General features: G+C 27.9%; 1 protein-coding gene across 3 annotated transcripts in view; it reads right to left on the reverse strand.

Moving 5' to 3' along the window:
* The window catches only part of LOC100198728 (coiled-coil domain-containing protein 93), an 81,636-nt gene that overhangs the window by 45,703 nt on the left and 13,348 nt on the right, over positions 1-22,585 (reverse strand). For all 3 annotated transcript variants that reach the window (XM_065809922.1, XM_065809924.1, XM_065809923.1), the window contains exons 5-8: positions 18,518-18,629; positions 17,887-18,042; positions 13,065-13,337; positions 373-573 (exon numbers count right to left, since the gene is read on the reverse strand). In XM_065809922.1, coding sequence (XP_065665994.1) covers positions 373-573; positions 13,065-13,337; positions 17,887-18,042; positions 18,518-18,629 — 742 coding nt within the window. The remainder of the gene's footprint in view (positions 1-372; positions 574-13,064; positions 13,338-17,886; positions 18,043-18,517; positions 18,630-22,585) is intronic.

Raw genomic sequence — 22,585 nt, forward strand, 5'->3', positions numbered from 1 at the left:
ACACACACACACACACACATATTTATATTAAACTCAATATTAAATTATTACTATTTATGACAATAATCATAATAATAGTAATAAAATATTAAACATAAATAAACAATTATTACAAAATTTATGTTACAAAAGATATAAACCAGTTAAAATTTAACCAGATAAGCTCAGATAAACAAATAAAATTACAATATTTCAATAACATTAATGAATAATTATGAATAGTCTAATCACTTTAATTTTTCTATTATTAATATTATTATTATTATAACTACCATTAAATATTTATTATATTAATAATAAGAATTAACATTGAGAAATACTAAATATGTTTATAATAAGAAACAATAAAATTTTGAAAATCAATATCAAAACCTCTTCTAACTTTTCTTTTTCATTTTTAATATTTTTTTCCACAACAGCAACATCTCGTTTGTGAGCCTGCAAGCCACTAACTTTTATATCACTTGTTTCGTTTTTAAAAGCTTCTTTCCTTTCAGCATACTCTTTCACTATCTGAGTGATTTCATCTGATTGTAAACCAACAATTGAACCAACTGCACGTGATGTTAAAATCTATTTAAAAATATATATTTATTTATAAAGATGAGTATAAATTAATAAAAATTATTCAACATATATATATATATATATATATATATATATATATATATATATATACACACACACGTATACATACAAACATTCATACATACATCCATACATCATTATATATATCATATATACATCATTAAGACGGATTGGTCCCAACTTTTCAAAAAATAAGCCATAGCATGAAGACTTAAATCACAAACCAATTAATTTGTAGTAAATTAAAAAAAAGGGATGTGCAAAAGTATAGCAATAACTATTCTTTGAGCAGTTTGCTCAATTCAGAGCACAAAGATGCATATCACACTCATAGCTATCAAATAGACTTCTCGAAAGAGATCAACATATAAAACACCAAGTGGTCATTCGAATTTGGCAATCTCATTTTGATTAACATTGATTTTGTAAACAATCATTCACATTCAACTTGTGTTACAGAAATAATACAGATTATCTTATAGTCTATATGCAGCCAGAATTTGTAACGCACAAAATAGACACAACCCACATGATCCATTAGTATGTGACTGATAATGCTGTTCCTCTATAATCATCATTTTGATCTGCATCATCTCTCCATGTTGACATTAAAGGCAAGGACAATTTCAAAATTTCATAGTTAGTTGCAAATGACAACAGTTCTACTTTTATTTCATCAATGTCAGCACCTGGTAAAATTTCATAATGCAGTGTAAACTATTTTCTGAAACTCTCGAAATGACAAGATCACCGGTGTTTGGTGTATCAAAACATGCCATATCCATATATAATTGCGGATGTGATGTGAAACTGGGATACATGTTATCTAACCAAATATTCAGTTGGTTAAAGCAATGCTAAAAGTTTGGAATTATTATTGACAGTAGCAGCAAGCTTGCAGGTTCAAACCCCTGCTCTGCCTACTCAGCATATGAGTAGTACCTTGGTACAAAGGGAACTTGTCTCGATAAGCTCTACTATTATGATGTTTCCTTGTCGACTAGTAAATAAATAATCTAGTCAAGTAAATGAAAATTATCATTTAAACGTGACTAGAGATGTTCAACTACCTAATCTATCACTGCATTGTAAGTTGTAGTGCTGACAAGCTTCAGACTTGTCACATTTAGGGATTGCGATTTCCCAGACTTTTTCCATTCCCGGGATAGCGGGAATTATTTACATTGTTCCCGGGATCCCGGGAAATTCCCGGGAAAATCTTCATCAGAGAAAATATAAATAACTAAATACACTTTTCAATTTTTCTATTTATTTTTTGTAACTGTTTACAACTTTAAAGTGACTTCTGAAAAAAACCAGTGCATCGAGATGAATGTCGATCAATCTAGTTCTAAAGTTGGTAAAAAAAAATCCAGTTGAACTAAACACCCTTTCAGCCTCTACACTGGAAGGACGAATAGTTAAAAGCGAATTATAAAGCATATCTAAGTTATGCGATCTTTTATTAGTAGCTTCAAACAGATTGAATTCTTGACGCATAATTGATTTATTGCACTTGACTTCAAAAACATCTTTTTTTTTTACAAATTTTTCTAATCTGGCAGCCATAGATTCAGATAACTGATTTATATCAATAATACTATTGTTAAGTTTTCTATCGCTATCTTTTTCTTTTGCTATATTTTCAATTATGGGAAAAAGTCGACCAGCTATTTCAATCGCTAAATTTATCATAACTGCTTTAGATGGCATGCTAAATAAGTCATTATCCATATCGCTTTTTGAAGATTGTGGATTATCTAAAAATTTTAGTAAACCAACAAGATCTTTTTTTCTTCTTTGACATATTCTTTCAATTAAAGCATTTTTAAGATCTTTTGCTAGGTAGCAATCTTGAACATTAAGTTCTTTAACCATAAATTTTAATGTGTCATCAGCTGTTAATAAAGTTGCTTCCCTTCTGCAAATCATTTCAGAACCTAAGACAATAAGTTCCAGACTTTTTGCTAAATTTTCAATTACTGTAAGTTCATCATCAGACAACATTAGGTTTTCTAAACTGAAATCCACGAGAGATTTAAAAACTGCTTTTTTAACTTTAATAAATCTTTGAATCATGGTCAACATTGAATTCCAACGAGTTTTTGAATCCAAAATTAGCACTAGCTCTTGCCCAAATTCATTTTTAGAATAACGCTTTAAAGAATCCATTTTTAAAGGAGATCTTTTAAAAGTTACAACTATTTTTCTAACTTTAACAAGAACTTTATGAAGCTCAGGAACAAGATCAGGAACTTGGTCACTAATTTCATTTTGCTGATCCTCCTCCTCATCATAATCATCGTCATCATCAAAGACATCATCTTCAATATCTTTGTCATTAGTACTTTGATTATTATTATTACCTTTTTTTTTATATATTACATCAACAACGGCTAAATGTATTGCGTGTGCAAAACAAAGTTGATATTCAGAAGGTGAAGTATATCCTAATTTTTCCATAACAGAAGCACCATCAGTTGTTATGCAAACTACATCATTTGTAAGACTTACATTAAACATGTTTAATTTTTTGATGAGTAGTTCTAGGTAATCATTTGAATTGTGTGATCCTAACATTCGCTCTAATCCAAGATTAATAAAGCCTTCATTAAAGTGAAGATTTATATTCATAAATCTTCTGCCATGTTTTGAATATTCATCCAAATCTATACTAAACTTGCATTTTTTTTCTTTTATTTCGAGTATCTTTTTGTTATTTTCTTCGACTATTTCCAAATAATATATATATATAAGATTCATGACATCTGTTTTCGATTTAGGAAGAGTGAAGCCTTTATCACGAAGCAACTCACCAATTTGATCCGATTCAGTTATTGCATTAATAGAAAAACCATCAATCGCAGCAAAACGAGCCAATCGTTCTCCCAATGAAACTTTTTTTGTCATGGAATCAATTGTTAATTGAACACAACATTTTTTAGTTGATAGTTCTTCTTCTTTATTTAAAATAATATTATGGATTTTTTCTAAATGCCTCTTCAATCCAACAGTGGAACCACCTTTGCATAGTAATATTTTTGGACAATGTTTGCATTGTGCCTCGTCTGCTTTTTTAAGATCAAAATAACTCCAAACCTTCGAAGTTTTAAGATTTAAGGACATTTTTTTAAAAATTCCCAATGCGCTGCGATAAATTTCAATATGTAAACAATATAAATAAGCAATATTTCTTATGGTCCGGAAAACAAAAAATTCTGACTTTGGCGGGAAAGTTAAAAAATGTGTGTACAAAAATCCCGGGATCCCGAAAAAAATTTCCCAGGATTCCGGGAAATTGGAATAAAATTTTTCCCGGGAACAAATTCCCGGGAAGAATCACTAGTCACATTCTTCCATTGGATGATTATTTAACATTATTAGTGTCTTACACTTCCACTTAACTAGTAGTTTTAACTTCACCTCTAAAATGGCTTCAATTCCCTGGATGATGTGTGTATTTTCTTTGCAAATTGAAGAGCATAATTATGAACATCATTAAATTGTCTTGATTGACTTTTCAATTCAACCAACACATTCAATCCACGGATATGCAGGTATATAAAGTCCCACTTTTCAAAAATTTGCAGGTAGATATAGGCAGTCAAAATGGTGTCAAATTTTAGAAATGTTATGAGCAACGCCATAGCTTCATGACATGACTTTGCATCAAAATTTTCTGCTTCACTTATACATGATTGATATAAAATTAAATTGACAAATACTGTCAAAGATGGTTTAGCAAATGTTCCAAATATCACAATTGTAGCATTTGCTTTACATGACCACCTTGTTTTGCCAATAAATTTTAATCTTTTCATCTTTCTTTAAATTTTGGTGAACTATTTTGCATTGTTATAAAAAAATCTAATAAAAATTTTTAAAGACAATTTTAATTGGCATCAGTAATATATCTCCAAGCAAAGAAGCCTTTGATAGAGCCACACAACTTTATAATAACACTTCCTATTTTTTTTTTGATTTAAAGATAAGATCAATTTCATTCTAAATATCCAGAAATATATTACAAAATCTAGAATAAGAAACATCTGGTTTAACCCACTCAATGTCAGAACAAACACAGCAAAAACATTTTTGAGTACAATTGATAAATGTTTCCCTAAAGGCCACAAATTTCACAAACTTTTTAACTGGAACAACTTAAAGGTTAGTTATAGCTGCTTTCCAAACATCAAGAGTATTGTTATTTCTCATAATAAAAATATGCTATTTAATTCTTATGAATATACCAATCAATTATGCAATTACTGACAAATTACCTTATGCCCACTCAATGAAAAATGCTTTACAAAAAACCTTATTTATATTTGCAACATAAAAATTTTTCAAGAAGAAGTAGGGTATTATTACATTGGGCTTACTGAGAAAACTTTCAAAGACAGGTGGTATAAACATAAAAACTATTTAGTTTATGAAAGTAAGGACAACTCAACTGAACTTTTAAAACTTGTGAAAGAATGCAAAAATAAAGCTTTAGAACCTATACTAAAATGGAATATTCTTGATCAAGTAGAGTCATTCAAACCTGGTGATAAATTTTGCAATTTATGTTTGACAGAAAAATACCACATTATTATGTCACCATTAAATTTACTTAATAAACGAACCAAACTTTTGGGTCAAAGTGTCACCATGAATATAAATTTCTAATAAAAAAACTTTAGTGTCATCAAAGTAGACACTCCATAGCATTTTTTGTAAATAACTTTTGTTGTTACTTTTATAATATATATATATATATATATATATATATATATATATATATATATATATATATATATATATATATATATATATATATATATATATATATATATATATATATATATATATATATATATATATATATATATATATATATATATATATATATATATATATATATATATATATATATATATATATATATATATATATACAGGGCTTGAATTAAGCATAGTGTGATTGCTTTTCACACCTTCAAGATTAGTTTGTTTTTTTTAAATATTTTTGCAATTTGCTTTTTGTTTTTATGTTAACTTTTTTCTTTTCTAATTTTTATCATTTTTATGGTCATTCCTAAATTTTTATGGTTATTCCTAAAAGTGGTTTTTGTTTTTTATTAGAGTAAAGTACATCATGCTAAATTTATCTTCTGATTAGAAGTATGATCTTTGCTATCTTGCACTGAGAATTTGATTCAAAATAAAGTTTTTTTGAATTACTTTTAATCTCTGCGTCGAAGCCAATAATATTCAAAAAGAAACTTAATGAGATTTGATTACAAACAAAAAAAAAATTATTTATTGATGAGATATAAAATAAATTTACTTGGTGATGCATATTGCAATTAACTTGCTTTATTCATATTGTCAAAAAATTAGAGTTTTAAATAATTCTTCTTTTGTTGGTTGGTGGGGACCAACCAAAAAAAAATTTTGAGATGTTTTTTATATTGACAACATTAAAGTAGTTACAAGATTTTATCCAAACAAAACATTTTATTGTTAAAGATAGGCTTTGTCAGTGATTTCAGAAAAAAACCTCATAAATACTTTTATGATTATTCCGAAAGAAAATATAATCATTATTTTAAATAGGAAATAAAAATTAAAAACTAAATTAATCAACTTTATTTGATTTACTGTACTTTATTTAACTAAAAGATTGTTACCAATGCAAATCAAATGCCTACTCTCAAAAAAAGAAATAAAGTCAAGACTTATAACTACAAGCTGGTGTCTCTCCCCTATATCATACAAGGTGATCGAAAGAATTTTCATAAATAAGATTATGAAAAACTGCGCACAATCTAATATCAACATTTCAACATCCAACAGTGTCACATTATGACTTTGCCATAAGATTAATGTCTATAGACATGAATCTTATGAAGAAGTCGTTGTATGACACTGTGTTGAATGCTTTAGCAAAATTGGTAAAACTTATGTAAATCAGGTGTCCAGTGTAAACTGCTGCTTTTAAAATGATATGGGATTCAATCAGGTTTGTAAAGCAGCCTATTGAGATGTGCCATATATGGCATTTAAGGCCAGCTATCAAACTAGATCACTGTTAGCTAATAGACAACAATTAGTAACAATTGAAGAATAAGTATCCAAGTGGAAATTTGTGAGAAGTGCCATTCCTCACGGATCAATTTTTACATCACTGCTATTTGTGTTCTTCATCAATGACTTACTAGTCTTTATACGCCAATGAGAGCAACATCACATGAGTTATTGATGTCAATTAATTTTACTCTGATTATGAAAAACTGCAAGCCAACATTGACAGTGCAGTAAATTGGTCACTCAATTGCCTTGTAAAGTCAAAAAGTGCAAAGTAACGCAAGTTGGTTGTTGCAAAAAACTAATTAATACTGTCATAGTTACATTAAAGGTAACTGACAATCCAGTATGTATTCAGCAAGATCTTGGAGAAATAACATCCAACAACCTAAAAGGCAGAGTACAAGTAGAAGCAGCAGCTTGGGTAGGGAATCAAATGCTTAGTTGCCCCAACAAGTTATTTTAGTGTCGACGCTCACCAGCTATGGAAAAAAAAACTGTACTAACTGTACTCTAAGTACCGCATCTAGAGTTTTGTGGGCATATCTGGTCATCCTTTCTCAAAAATTTCTCTTACAAGCTTTCGGACATCAGACATTCAGCTTAGATTGAGGCTACAAAACTAATAAATAGCTAAACAAACCATGGAAAACTACTATTGCTCTAAAGCTGTTACTTAAGCTTTAACCAAATTATTGACCCATATAAGGGGATGACCCATGATGACTTGTCTTGGCTATGAAACAGAATTTTTAGCAAAGTAAATGATGGTAGCGAAATTGCGATGAACCTAGAAATGCAGTTTTTTTCCATAAGTTCCCCAAACATAATCTTGAAGTGAAAACCTTCAACATAATCTTGAAGCAAAAACCTTCAACATAATCTTGAAGTGAAAACCTTTAACATAATCTTGAAGTGAAAACCTTTAACATATTTTGCTTTGTCATTTTATTCAACAAGTTTAATTTAAGATTGTGAAAACTGTTTATTGAAGATTCTCATTCATCTAGTTAAAAGATCTGGTAAAAATTAAAACTTGTGAAATAAAAAAAAACTTAATGGAAGATATTTTGCACCCTAATAGATTGAAGGAGTCTTCATTTTTTTACATCTGGAAACACTTTAGGCTTCCTTAACCAAATGTACTCAAAAGGTCTATAACCTATTTTCCAATCTATATCCATTCTAATTTGAATTTTTTAATGCAATGCCAACCCCTGTCGCAGAAGGTGAACCTTCAATTTTTTTTTTTTTTTTTTAAATAATTGAAGGGCCACAATAGAACAGGAGTGTCTATTGGACAAGTATGTTATCAAACTCAACTCACATCATTAGTGGAGTTCCTCAGGGCAGCGTGTTAGGCCCAACATTATTTTTACTATGTAACAATGATATAACTGCTATATATTGTTAACAATCTTGATTGTTGTTAAAAATTAGTTAAAAAAAAGTGTTTTAAGTTTTATCCTAAGGAATTAAATGTATAAATTCTTTTTAAATATAAAAATTATTTTTTGTCAAAATGGTTTTAAAAATGCACGATTTATTTAGATGTAAATATTTTATTAATAAGATATTTTGTTTCTTGTTTCAATTGTTTGTTTACTGTATTCAATAACGTAAAGTTTATAACGTGGCATTCGTATAATTTATGAAAACAAATTATGATCACGAATATGTTAATCGGTAACTGATAAATAATAAAAAAAAACTCTTTATTTTTTAAAAACATTTGTAAAAAGAGTTCACAAAATAAATAAGAAAAAATTTATTTACAGTTTATAAAATAACCAAAAACCAACTGTAAAAATATAAGAAAATAAACAAATATTATTTTACATTTTATGAAAAAAATATTTTTTTCAATATAAAATTTAGTTTATATTTGAAAAAAATAATAAAATGATTTTTCAAATAGGAACTTAGATTTTATTTGTAACTTTTGTTATAGTGAGAAAAAAAAACTGTATGATTTTTAACGCGTTAATAAAATAACTTTAATTACAATGAGGTACTTGAAAAGATGCTAGTGTCGCAATATAACTCCTACCAATACAAAATATATTTGCTGAGTTGAGTTACTTTGAAATGCGTTACGCCCTTTTATTATGCAGCGAAATCTTGTAACAAGGCCTGATATATATATATATATATATATATATATATATATATATATATATATATATATATATATATATATATATATATATATATATATATATATATATATAGTATTGGGAAAAACTAAAGCAACTTTTTGTATAATATCCTACTTTTCAAAATTTAAGTAATTAGGGATGTCGAACCCAATTATTTGTTATTTGGGTATTAGGTTTTTTTAGCACTATGTGGGGTCACCCAAATATTTGTACTTTTACTCAAATATTTGTATACAAATAGTGCAAAAAATTTTAAATTATTTTTTAGTATATGACGGTTATAAAAATAAAATGTGACGGTTATTTTTTAAAAAATAACCGTCACATTTTTAAAAATCTAATTTGTTACGAACCCTTTATTTCAATTTCCAAGTTATGCAATTTCCGTGAATTTTATATCATCTTTATACTGAAATTTTTTAAAATTTTCCTTTTGATTCAGTAGTTACTTGATTAAATTGTGAATTTAATCAAGTAACTACTGAAATTATACAAAGAAGTACTATAAATACTACTATCAGGTATGAGTCTCATGCTTTTTTAGGTTACGTTGACTAAACTAAAATTTTATTTAGAAAATGACGAGTGAAGTGTGGAAACATTTTGTAAAAATCAAGTTGGCAACTGTAATGAAGTTTGTACGATTGTTAATTATGGAACAACGAATTTGATGAATCATTTAAAATTGAAACATGGCATGGATATATCTCTTAAAAGAAAGAGTACATCAGAATCAACAGAAGGTCCAAGTAATAAAAAAATTCGACGTCCAATAACAAGTTTTACAGTTCGAGAGTCTAGAGAGTTGTTAATATCAAAATGTGCAGCCAAAGATGGATTTTCAATTAATCAAATAATACATTTGGATGCTATTAAATCATATTTGTCATCACGCAGTCATCAAATGCCTAAATCAAGATCAACAGTTTGGGAAGACATTAAAAAATACTACGAAGAAGTTTTTAATGAATTTGTGTTAAAAATTCAAGAGTCTTAAGTCATGGGAAAGAAATTTAGTACAATAATTGATGAGTGGAATGATAATACATTCAAGAGATATTTAATTATCAAAATTCACAACGGTACTGAATCTAAGCAATTTGCATTAACTTCTGTTGGATCAGGTAGTTGTAATGCTGAAAAATTGAAAACAATTGCCAGAAAAAAACTCAAGGACATCAAACTTGACATTTCTGAAGATATTGTCTCAACTATAAATGATGGAGCTTCCGTAATGAAAAAATATGCCACCTTGATGCCATTTGAAAGTCAACTTTGTTACAATCATGGAATAAATTTAGCTATTGTTGACTGTTTATATCAAAAAGATCGTGAAGAGATATATGAATATAATGATAATGTTGAACTTGATGATGAAGATGAAGATTTTGATGAAAAACTAGATTTTGATGAACAAGAAAGTTCTTTACCAATGGAAAAATCCTGCTTTAATGTTATATCAGTTGCTCGAGGGTATGTGAGAAAATTTCGAAAATCTCCATTGAAAATTGCTCGCTTTAAAGAAAATGTCCAAGAAACAACAGGAAAAGAGTTAACTCTATTAATTGAATGCAAGACAAGATAGAATAGTGTACTTCCTATGTTGCAGAGATTTTTATGAACTGAAAGAAATTGTAAAATCTACAATAATTGAATTTGAAGGTTCATATGATGACAGCATTGAAACCAAAGTTTAAGACATAATAGATTGTCTGATTCCTGTTGAAGAAGTTATTAAAAAATTAAGCTCTAAATGCTGCAATTTGATGGTGGCAGAAGGATCATTTATCTATTTATTCAACACACTCAATGCACAAGAAAGTGATATTTTGCAAAAAATGCTTGAAAATTTAAAAACTCAAATTGATTCACAAAGAAATGTTGATTTAATATCAAGATTGATTTTTCTTTCACACTGGTGATGAAAATCAATGTTGGAAAGGAAAATGATTATTTTAAGTATTTGTCAAAATTAACTATTAGAAAAGAAATTAAGGAACTCAATACAAGAATATTTGCAGAATCATTGTTGGAGGAAATTATGATGAGAATGATTCAAATACAACATCCAAGGTTGATGACACTATCAACCACTTTGTAAACCATCAGAAAACAGTCAAAACTTCGATCGAAAATGAAATTAAGGCGTTTGAAGGAACATAAGAACGTACAGATAAAATTCAAATAATCTACAATGCCTTATTAACTGTGCAAGCAACATCAACAGACGTTGAAGCAACATCAACAGATGTTAAGTCTTTTCTGTAGCTGGAAACTTCAAGACTAAACTTCGTAATAGAATGAAAGAAGAAAAATTGAATATGCTTGTATTTCTAAAATATCACTTCTTAAATAAAAGCTAAAATTTGAATTGAAATTTGATTTTTTTCATACATTTTACTATTTGGTATTTGTACAAATATTTGGGGGGTCACTATATGGGGTATTTGGTATTTGTACAAATATTTTGGGGGTCACTATATGGGGTATTTGGTATTTGTACAAATATTGCAAACCCAAATATTTGACATCCCTATAAGTAATGATTATTTAAAATATTTTAATGAAATTTTTTTATTTTGTTACCCCTACCTTATTTTATAAAGTTATTTAAAAATATTTTTATTTTTTCAAAATTTACCAATTAAAAAGATAATATGAAGCAAAAATGGCAATATTTACTGTGAAAAAAACTAAAGCAACTACAAAATGATATGAGTTAAGTTTTAATATTTTTTTGATTTATTACCTAAAATAAACATTACAATAACAAACAAGTTTAAACAAGTTTCTTATGATAAGGTTAAAACAAAATATTTAAAAAAAAATAATTCACAGTCAATTTTGCAATCTGTGAAGATAGTTGTGTACTTTAGCCAATTAAAGTTATAAAAAAATTAATATGGCGAGAAATAAATACAATATTTTTACAAGAAATTGCATAGTTAGTGATTATCATAAAGGATTAACTCAAAAAGAATTAAGTGAAAAGTATAATATTAATAAATCTGTAATATCAAAATTAATAAAAAACTGGTAATGTAGAAGTAAATCATAAGGGAGGCCGACCGCAAAAAATAACAACTCATGAAGATAAATTAATTGTTAGACAAAAAAATATCCTGCAATTTCATTCACTGATGTTTTAAGAAACTTAGAGTTAAATTTAACAGAAGGAACCATCAGAAATAGAGTTCTAGAGGCTAAATTACCAAGTCGGCAGCCAGCTTGTAAGCCAGTCATATCTAAAAAAAATCGACTAGCAAGAATAAATTTTGTCAAAATTTATGGGAAATGGACTCTGCAACAATGGAAAACTGCACTTTTTCCTGACAAATCCAAATTTAACATAATTCAATCTGATGGTATGACACATGTTAGGCGACCAAGTGGGACAAAATTATTGCCTAAATACTGCAACTTGACAGTAAAACATGGAGGTGGGTCTGTGATGGCGTGGGGATGTTTTTCATGGGGAGGAGCAGGGCCTATTGTGAAAGTAAATAATTAAATGGATTGTTTCCAATATAAAGAAATTTTGGAAACAGAAATGTTACCATATGCTGAGGAGGAAATGCCCATTCGTTGGAGATTTCAACATGACCAGGTTTGATCAGCATTCGTGACAAAATGAATCGAAGATAATAAAATTGAATTAATAAAGTGGCCTGCTCAATCCCCGGATTTAAATCCGATAGAGAATTTATGGGAAATAGCAAAAAAAAGATTAGGAGGGCGCAGATTTTCCAACCAAAATCAATTATTCGAGGCCATTGAAAGAGAGTGGATGCAGACTCCAAAAGAAACTATTAAGAACTTGATAAAATCAATGCCAAAAAATTGTGAAGATGTAATTAAAAACAAGGGTTACTCTACAAAATATTAATTTTTTCTTTTTTTTTATATAATGATTTATTTAATTTTATCTATTACAAAAAGTTGCTTTAGTTTTTTCCAGTTAATAACTGCTATCATTTAGAAAAAAATGTTGTTTTTTTTTTAATTTTAATACATTATAAAAATTTAATAATTAAACTATGTTTTGTTATAATAAAAATTAAATTTATTTTCGATATTAGAAAAAAATAACGAGTTTCTTAATAAAAGTATGATAAGCTGAGTTGCTTTAGTTTTTTCCGATAAAAAACTAAAAAAACAAAAAAAAGTATATACATGTATAAAGATTATGAAAACAGTACACATTAAATTATTATATAGATAATTTAAACTTGTTCAAATAACATACTTCCTGCAGATCTGCTTGAGACATTCCACCCATCAAAGATTTAATTCTATCTTCTTCTTTTTCAATATCATCTGATGAATCAACCTTTGAAAGACTATCAACTTCAGTTAAGTCTTCTTTCTTTAACTGATTGGTTTCTTTTTCTGATTTAATTGTACGATTTAAAACATAGTGTCTGCCATACTCTAGAAGTGTTGTATAAACCTGAGTTTCTTCATCTGCCTCAGCAAACTTGGAGGGTTTTTTGTACAATCTTTTTGGGTTATATGTGTTCTGAAAATTATATTAAAAAATTGTTTATTTACATGCAGAATATATTTATTCTTTTTTATAAAATTAGTTATATTGTATACTTTTATCATTATGTGAAATATTTTGAAAGTTTTATGTCAGTTGTTCAGCAAATTCATTTATAGTAGTTTTTTTTAAACTTATTGGCAGGAATGCAGAGTCCCAAAAGTACTTTTTTTTAATTTTTGGTATCAAGGAGTCTAAAAATATAAAAAAGCTTATGGACTACTAATGGGAAAAAAATTAGGACTTTCAGGTTAAAGGAACAAATAATTTTTGAACTCGGACTCCTTAGGTATAATGGTGGCAAAGACTCCAAGATTCTGAGCTTGAAAAGTTCTGAAAATCTGATTAATTAATTAATAAACATGATTAAATCATAAGTCAACCAACATGTTTAGAACTTCTGGACACAAAGGAACCAGGAAAAAATAGAGGAGTAAGTCCTTTTGGGACTCTGAATCTGTGCTTTTTTGTACTGTTTTAAAAAAATAATAAAAAATAAAAACATGTCTAATTTCATCAATATACTATTTATACCCTTCCATATTATTATTTATACCCTTCCATATCTAATTTACTTGTTTTGACTCACACAAATGCAAAAAAACTACAAAAAATTATATTTCATAATAAATTTCTTTTTTCATTGCATGATTTTTCATTAAATTTTTTTATTAAAATATTTATAAGTTAGATATAAATGTGCGCATACTTTGCACATTAACTGACAATATGATGATAAGATTACCATGATTGACCATGTGTACATTAACTGACAACTGACAAAACATAAACAAATAAAAAATTTAATAATGGTATTTTAATTTCTTCTTTTCTTCTCATTTAAAAATATAATAAAGTTATAAAATAAATAAAATAAAATTATGATTTTATATTATATATAAAATCATAATTTTATATTATATATAAAATCATAATTTTATATTATATATAAAATCATAATTTTATATTATATATAAAATCATAATTTTATATTATATATAAAATCATAATTTTATAGCATTGCTTATAAAATTATGATTTTATATATAATATAAAATCATAATTTTATAAGCTTATAGGTAGCAGTGGTTCACATTGTATTTATCCTGGACCGCTAGATATTTATGAAAAATTCCAAAATAAGTTTAAAATGACTGCAATGGTACAAGCAAAAAAGTTATGAAGCAGTTTTATATTTACATAAAAAAATTTTATTTCTTTTTTTATGGCCAAAAACTTGCAAAATTGAATTAATAATAATAAAAAAATTGCGATTAATTTTTTTGAAATTTTATTTTTGTTTTCTTTTCTATAGAAATTACCTTAATATTAATATCATTTTAAATGTATAAAAATTATTTTTATACATTTTTGGAAGCATTAAAAGAAAAAGTAATCATTTGATATATTTTACCACGTGGCTATCAGGATTACCAGGAATTTCCAAAAATATCTAAAACAGAAGCAATTTTTTATTAAAAAATTATAGTTTTTACTTTAAGGCCAAAAAACAGTAAATAATAATTCCTATTTTAAAATTCGCTTTTAATTTTAAAATCATTTGGAGAATTATTTGAGTAGTTTAAGACTTAAATAAATATGAGCTTCAGAAAAATTAAGTTTTATTCAAATTAATTTTCTATTTAATTTTAATTGATTTATTAGATATATTAATGTTCAGGCCTGAAAAAATACATTCTAAAAGCTAATGACTTTCAACGAAGCTACAACTTCCGAATAAATTTTACAAACAAATAAACTTCCGAATAAACTTAAAACTACGCTATTAAGCTCAAAAACCAGGTAAAAGACACATTTAAATAAACACTTGTTATAATGCAAAATGCAAATTGTTGAAAATAATAAAATTATAAATATAAGCTTATATAATATATATGCAAATTTCAAATTATGCAAATATATTTTTTTGATTGCTATTTGAAGTATAATCAGCATTGAAAAAAAACATTTGTCTTTAAATTTTTTAAATGGCTCCTATAAATAAGCATAATCAACATCTTAATAAAATGAAAATAAAGCGCCTTACTTGTATCAGAGTTCAGAAGATAAGGTTGACATCTAAAAAAATGCTTACAAAAAGTAATTGAATGGTTTATGATTTGGAGAAAGAAGAACACATATTGAAGATTTGAGCAAATTTCATCTCGATATGGTTACAAATGCTATGCAAGAAAGAAATTAGGGATTTAAAATGGAATTATTTATTCTTGCAATTTTTATGGCTCTTACACTTGCAAAGTTCAAACAAACCCGAAAAAGTAGAATCATGTTGAGTTTGGGATTAATTTATCCAACTGCACAGAAACACTGTTTTAAATTGATTAATGGAGAAGAGATTCTATTCTCTGACAATAGAGGTAAATGCCATCGCAACTCAATGCTTGAAGATAATTTAAATTTAAAAGAACATATTTACACTTTCAAGAACATATTTATATTTTCTTTCTGAATACATATGGAAAGTTCCTGAAGTTCAAACTGCGCAAACAGTTATGGCTCATGATGAAAGTATAACGCGCTCGGATGATACTTAATCTTTTAAATGGCTTCATGCTTTAGCCCAATGTTTAGCAATGGAAGAGGAATCAGTAAAATGTTAAGTGATTTTATAGTGTGCTATCCAAAATTAACAACCTTATATTTAAATGAATGTGAATGGAAAAAAGCTGTAAGTGAGGAACCGCAGCTAATAAAAAAAACTTTGTTGAATTTTTTTTCTTGAACAGTAACAAGCATCATTATGCCCGGAAAACACTGAAAAAAAACGGAAAACAAATGGAAAAGCTATTTTGACAATGAAGCAATTCTTACTCAATTCACTCAACTTCTAACTCTACTGAAATATAGCGTAATAATAAAGTCAGTAAATTTTTGAATTGATATTCTCGTTGACAATGCAACCACACATACAAAAGCATTATTAGATGTAAGTATATTTGAAAAACCACTTGGTACAACTTGTCCAGTAAAGCAACAAAAATGGCGTTTCTGATGGTGTTTCTAAAGGCTTGTTTTTGTTATGTAAAGAATTGGAAACTATTGACTTACACATGAAAACCTTAGACATTTCTTTTGCTGACTTAAGAATAAAAACATCGTCTCAGTTTTTACAAAAAGATCAAAGTTGGTTTAAGAGTACAATAAAAAGATGGACATAAAAATAATTCATTACTCTAAGTTTCTTTGTGAGCTCAACCTAATAGAAATGTTTTGGGTTCAACTAAAAAATTATTTTAGAAAAAGCAATGATCAAAGTAATAATGAACATTTAATGGAACAAAGACTGTTTGAGTCAAAAGAAAACTACAAAAAAAGTGATGTCAATGATAAACTTTGAAGTCATTATTTTAGAATTATAATTGACTTTAAAGCAGATATGAGTTATAAATATATCATAACAAAATATTTTAAACGTGGAGATAAAATAAAATCTCATAGGAAAATTAGTTCAAGTTTAAAATTAATCTAATTAATAAAAATCAAAGTTAGTGTTTCATTTATAATTTTATTCAAAGTTTTTTGAACCAATTCTTAGTGATTGAATTAAAGTTTGCTAACTTTCTTTTCTTTAAACTTATTTCCGATTAACATTATGACAACTAATATTTTTTATTTTTTTAAATCATTCAAAAAGTAATTAAATAATACTAATGATGTTTTACAGTTTTTTCACCTTAAAATAAAAACTATAATATTTTATTAAAAAATGCTTCATATTTATTTTACTGGTAAAATTATCCCCATTTTAAACCTATTATAGATATTTTTGGAAATTCCAAGCAAAAAATAATTTTTATACATTTAAAATAAAACATACAAAAATTAACAAAAATAAAATTTCAAAAAAATTGATCGCCTTTTTTTTTATTATTAATTAAATTTTACAGGTTTTTGGCCATAAAAAAAGAAATGAAAATTTTTGTGTAAAAAACACTTCATAATTTTTTTGCTAGTACCATTGCAGTCATTTTAAACTTACTTTGGAATTTTTCATACAACAACCAAAATCAATATTAAAAACAAAATAAAAACAAAAAAATTTTAATAAGCGATGTGTTTTTTCTAGAAAAAAGATTTTTTATGGGCTCCATTTTGGACCCTTTATAAATCGAACCACACATCAGAATTTTTTATTACCAACAGATTTGGAATGGCAACATTTTGATTAACTAGAAAATCAAAAAATTGTCAATTTTGCTCAAAATGTAAATTTATGATGCTGTGCACACTACTATTATAAATTCTGATGAGCTCTGTAGACAAAGAAGATGTTTCAGATGGATAGGTAGGTATAAAAGATGTTTCTGATGGATAGGTAGATACAGAAGATCTTTCTAATTAAAAACAAAGAAAAATATTTTGTGCCTATTACTTAAAAGACTACTTAAGAAACCTAAAAAAACCATTTGATTGTACTTAAGTCAAAATATATAAATGAAATTTATATACTGAAAAAAAAATTTAATGAAAAATTATACAAACTTTTTTTTTAAATCAACTTTACCTTTAGTTCTTCAAAAGTTTTTATACTTCTATCTTTATTTTTCTCAAATATGTCATCTTGAGGTAAAGAATATTTTTTGCTAAACTGGCTAATCGAATAAAGTCGAATTTGATCCCCGAGCTCCTCTCTTGTTTCAATAGCACGTTTAACTAACCACTAATAAAATATCAATAAAGTTAACAATAAGTTGTTACAAAATAAAAAATAAAAACAACAACCAGCTATTAGTAGCTAGAAGCTAAAGTGTTTTTGCTTCTATGTTCTATGTTCTATGTATTTCTATGTTCTATATTTTATTATCTATTTTACTTCAAAACCTATGGTTATACATAAATAATTGGTTGTGTTTTATTTTTATATAATGAACAAGAGATCATCATGACCTCCTGATATTAAGCAAAGAACAACATCAACAACAACAAAAAAAAAAAGAAAAAAATTGAACTTCACCCTCCCTGTTATTTTTAATTATTTTTCAAAACATTTTAAGTAACAAAACTATTTTTATTTTCATTTCTTTATTTTATTTATAAACCAATTTTTTATAAATAATGATAATAAATAATATAGATAAAAAAAAAGTATGCAACAAATCGGTACAGACCCAATACAAAACAATTTAAATAATTACCTGCACAACAGGAAATATGTGCCTAAAATCAAGGCCTTGAATTTGATGAGGTTCAATTTGATGTGGACATTTCATCTTTGGCAAGACAGCAACAATTTTTTCTGTCAGAGCTCTAAATATTTATGTGTATATTATCAATACAGTAAATATTGAATAAGCAATTAAATAAAACTTATATTAAGCCAAGGCAATATTTAACTGGCTGCAACAGCTCATTATCAATAAATATAGGCAAATTTTATTATGGTAAAATACATTTTCTATAAGGACTTTAATAGTTTGAACTAAGAATATTTAATAACATAAAATGCCTAATAAATGGTTTATGATTGCTACTGAAATTACAAATTAAAAGTAAAAGAAAAAAAATACAAATTTTGTATTAACAAATTCTAGGTGAATTTTAGCTTAAGACAGAACATGCTGAACTTGTGCTCAACACATGGCAGACAGAACATGCCAAGTTTGTGCTCAACACATAGTAGATATTTACTTTTAACTGGAAAATGTAATTAGTTGCTTTTTATATTAAACTTCTGGATATATTTTATATACTAAATTTTTAGAAATTTAGTATATAAAGATATTTTTAGAAATTAAATATTTATTAACAAAGAAATTATTATATTTACTTTTAACCAAGATATGAAATGAAGAAAATTCCCAAAAATCACAAAGAGAAATAAATGCCATTGTAATTTGGACAGAAACTTGGCTCATGAAACTGAATGTTGATAAATGTAAAGTTATGCATTTCGACTATGGTAACTCCTAATTTAGTTACAATATATGACCTTAGTGTGACAATTAAGCCTAACCTCAATTGGAAAACACATGCAACAAAATGTGCTTCGAAAGTCAACAGTATCTTGAGATGGATGAAAAGCGCTTTCCTGAATAAGGATATAAACCTCTGGAAAAATTTATACATAACTTACATTGGACCTCATCTAGAGTTTGTTGTGCCTGCATTTAATTCTTAATCCAAAAAAGATATTAAATGCATTAAGCTTGTTCAACATAGGGCCACAAAAGTCTCTCATTCGCTTAAAAAGTTTGATTATGAAAAAAGGTTAAAAAATCCTTATCTAACTACTTTGACAGATAAAAGAATGCGTGCGGATTGCATTTAGCAGTACAAACTTGAGAACAAATTAGACCATGTTGACTGGTACACCAAACCAAAAACTATTGCTTCATAACAAGGACATCGCGAAATTGTAAAAAACTGTGAACACCGGCACAACTTTTTCACTAACAGAGTTGTCAACCACAAGGAATAATTTGGACAACTCAACAGTGTTTCAGAAGAGTGTTGGAAGTTTTAAGAACAGTTTTGACTGAAGGAACAATCAAACTAAGATATAATAATTAACAATTATTATATCTTAGTTTGATTGGCACTAAGCCCCTGATCTGCTTAGAGCAAAACACATACTCATTATTATTATTACACTGGAAAGAGGCTCACTCCTTCCAGTGTAATAATAATAATATCAAAAACTTGAAAATGTAATTAGTTGTGTTAATAGTGAAATAGATTTTAAGTAAGCAAACTATATTATTAATCAAGTCGGTTTATTAAAACAAGCAATACTCATTTTCTTCAGATTTTTTAAATTTTTTTATTTTGTTATTTAGGTGCCTCAAGAAGACCTAACGGTCTTGTCACAGAGCACCGCGGAAGTGCATTTAACTAGGAAGTTCATGCCTCCTTCCTTACCGCGACGCAAAAATATTTCCAGAGTTTGTTTCGAACCTGGATCTCCTGCTCCTAAAACAAGTGCTCTAACCAATGCGCCACAGCCACCAAGATGCACCAGATGCATTACATCTATATACAAACCCTAGATCGATAGTATGAACCTGTAAAATAGCTAGCATTTTCAAGTGCATTTTAGTTACAATGTACAACATTTTTAACTTATCACATGGAGTTCCATTTTTATTTCTAGTTTTTTTTTTTAACTGTTATTAAGGAACTTAAATTATTTTTAGCACTAAATAAGCTAAAAATAGGTCATTACAGAAATAAATTTTCTTAGAAATTAATAATTTCTTATAAACTTGTTTTCATGATTATAGCGTTGTTCAACGCATTTAAAAGCCATTTTGTTTTCAATGTTTTTATTACTTATCAACAACCTCAACGTTTTTACAAAAAATTGTTCGCTATATATAACATTTAAAAATACAACTTGTGACTCTTGTCAACAGTTACTGATTGTTATACAAAATGTTATAATAATAAAAATATGCAACGTGTGACTTTTTGACTTAATTTGTCAATAATTAGCAAAGCTAATTATTGACAATTAGTGACGCACATTAAAATCACAACATCTCCCTTAGCTCAACAAGAGCTCATACATAATTATGATACTTTCGATTAGGAAGCACACTTCTCCCATAGTAAGTGAACCGAACAGGCTGTAACTCTGTCTCACAATTAGTGCGGTCCATATTATTGTCAGTTTCGCCATCCTCTCGGGAATTTATTTGAGAACTTGGATCTTCGATTACATTGTGTTTTAAGTTTGTTTCGGGAGGTTTAACCAGGGTCAGATCATAATCATCATCAGTTATTGTATCTTTTATTTTTGTCTGCAGGATGATGCTGCAGATGAGAAAAATGTTGTGGCAAAGTATGTCCGTTGACTTCAACTTCAGCTGTCAAACCATTTTGCAGTGCCACTATACTTCCTTTTAATCATCGCTGTGTGCATCGTAGGCTTGGGCTTCACCCACACTTTATCACCAACTTTCCATCCTTGAAACTTTGTCAGGGACTTTAGTGTTGATTCAACTTTATCGATTCCAGAAATTCAGATGCGTTTGTATTGTTGGCATTTCACTGTGTCTCTGTTAACCTGGATACCAGCACGCAAGCATAACTCTATACTCTAGGAAACTCCCATGTGTGCTATTGAATGAACTTTTTTGATCTGCTGATTATTGTGCTTATAAATGATATTACATTCTTGCATTGCAACTTTGTTTTTTATCCATTTTGTTGGCACTCACATGAGTTCATCAGCGATATTTTTTGTTGTTGGTACCCATGTAATATTTACATTTATGGCATAATCCTCGACCAATTTTCCAAATATTTGAAGCCTTTGTTGAATTAGCGTTTCGCATTGCCCAGCACAACCAACTGGAAACACTATGAGAATCAGTCTTGATAGAGACATCACTTGGATTCCATTTTAATGCCACACTGAGACCTTCAATACATGCGTCTAATCAGCTACGTTGATATGCATTGCATCAGACTTTGGTTGGAGCCATGTCGCAACTTCTATTTTTTTGTCACCTTACATTATCACAACTACTTTTGCCAGCGAACTTGCATCACACCATACAGTTAGAGTAGCATTTAGTTTGACATTCCATTTGCCTTTTGCTGGATCGCATTTGATGACTTTATCCAGGATTTCCTGCATCATTTCATTAATGTACTTATTCGTAATAGGTTCATCCCAACCTGCATTATTTGTACATCTTTTTATAAAGCTGCATGCAAGTCTCAACCATCCAGTAACTGGTAGATTAGATACCAGATTACCACACAATGAGAATATCTCCTTCTTGGTGAGCACATTTTTAGTAATGGGAATCTCGCGTCCTCTCTTCCAAAACATTTCCTTTGCAGATGGATTTACTGTTACTTCCAATCCTAGTGCGTGAACTGAGTTTTCGCCAAAATATTCAGGTATTTTTGCGTAAAGACATCTCTTCATATGTGCCACCAGCTTTCTTCCATTTCCATTGGTTGCTAAGGTGTCATCAATGTATCCTCTTGTTGATTTTGCAAATGCAGAATTTTGTTAAAGAACATATCATAGTATTGAGCTCACCATCAAGCGCATATGGTTGATCTTTGTAAATGACAGTTTGATAAGACCAATGTTGTTTATGCACATGAATTTGTAGGTATACTCTTTTAAGATCCACCACTGAGTTTTTGCTATTTTTACTCATGAGTCTCCAATCTCTCATTGCATTGTTGATGACATCTGCATCTCTTGTAGAGGCTTTTGCATAGGTGTTAAGTTTGCGGTCTTA

Source organism: Hydra vulgaris, chromosome 11, assembly GCF_038396675.1.
Source record: "Hydra vulgaris chromosome 11, alternate assembly HydraT2T_AEP".
Classification (NCBI taxonomy): domain Eukaryota; kingdom Metazoa; phylum Cnidaria; class Hydrozoa; order Anthoathecata; family Hydridae; genus Hydra; species Hydra vulgaris.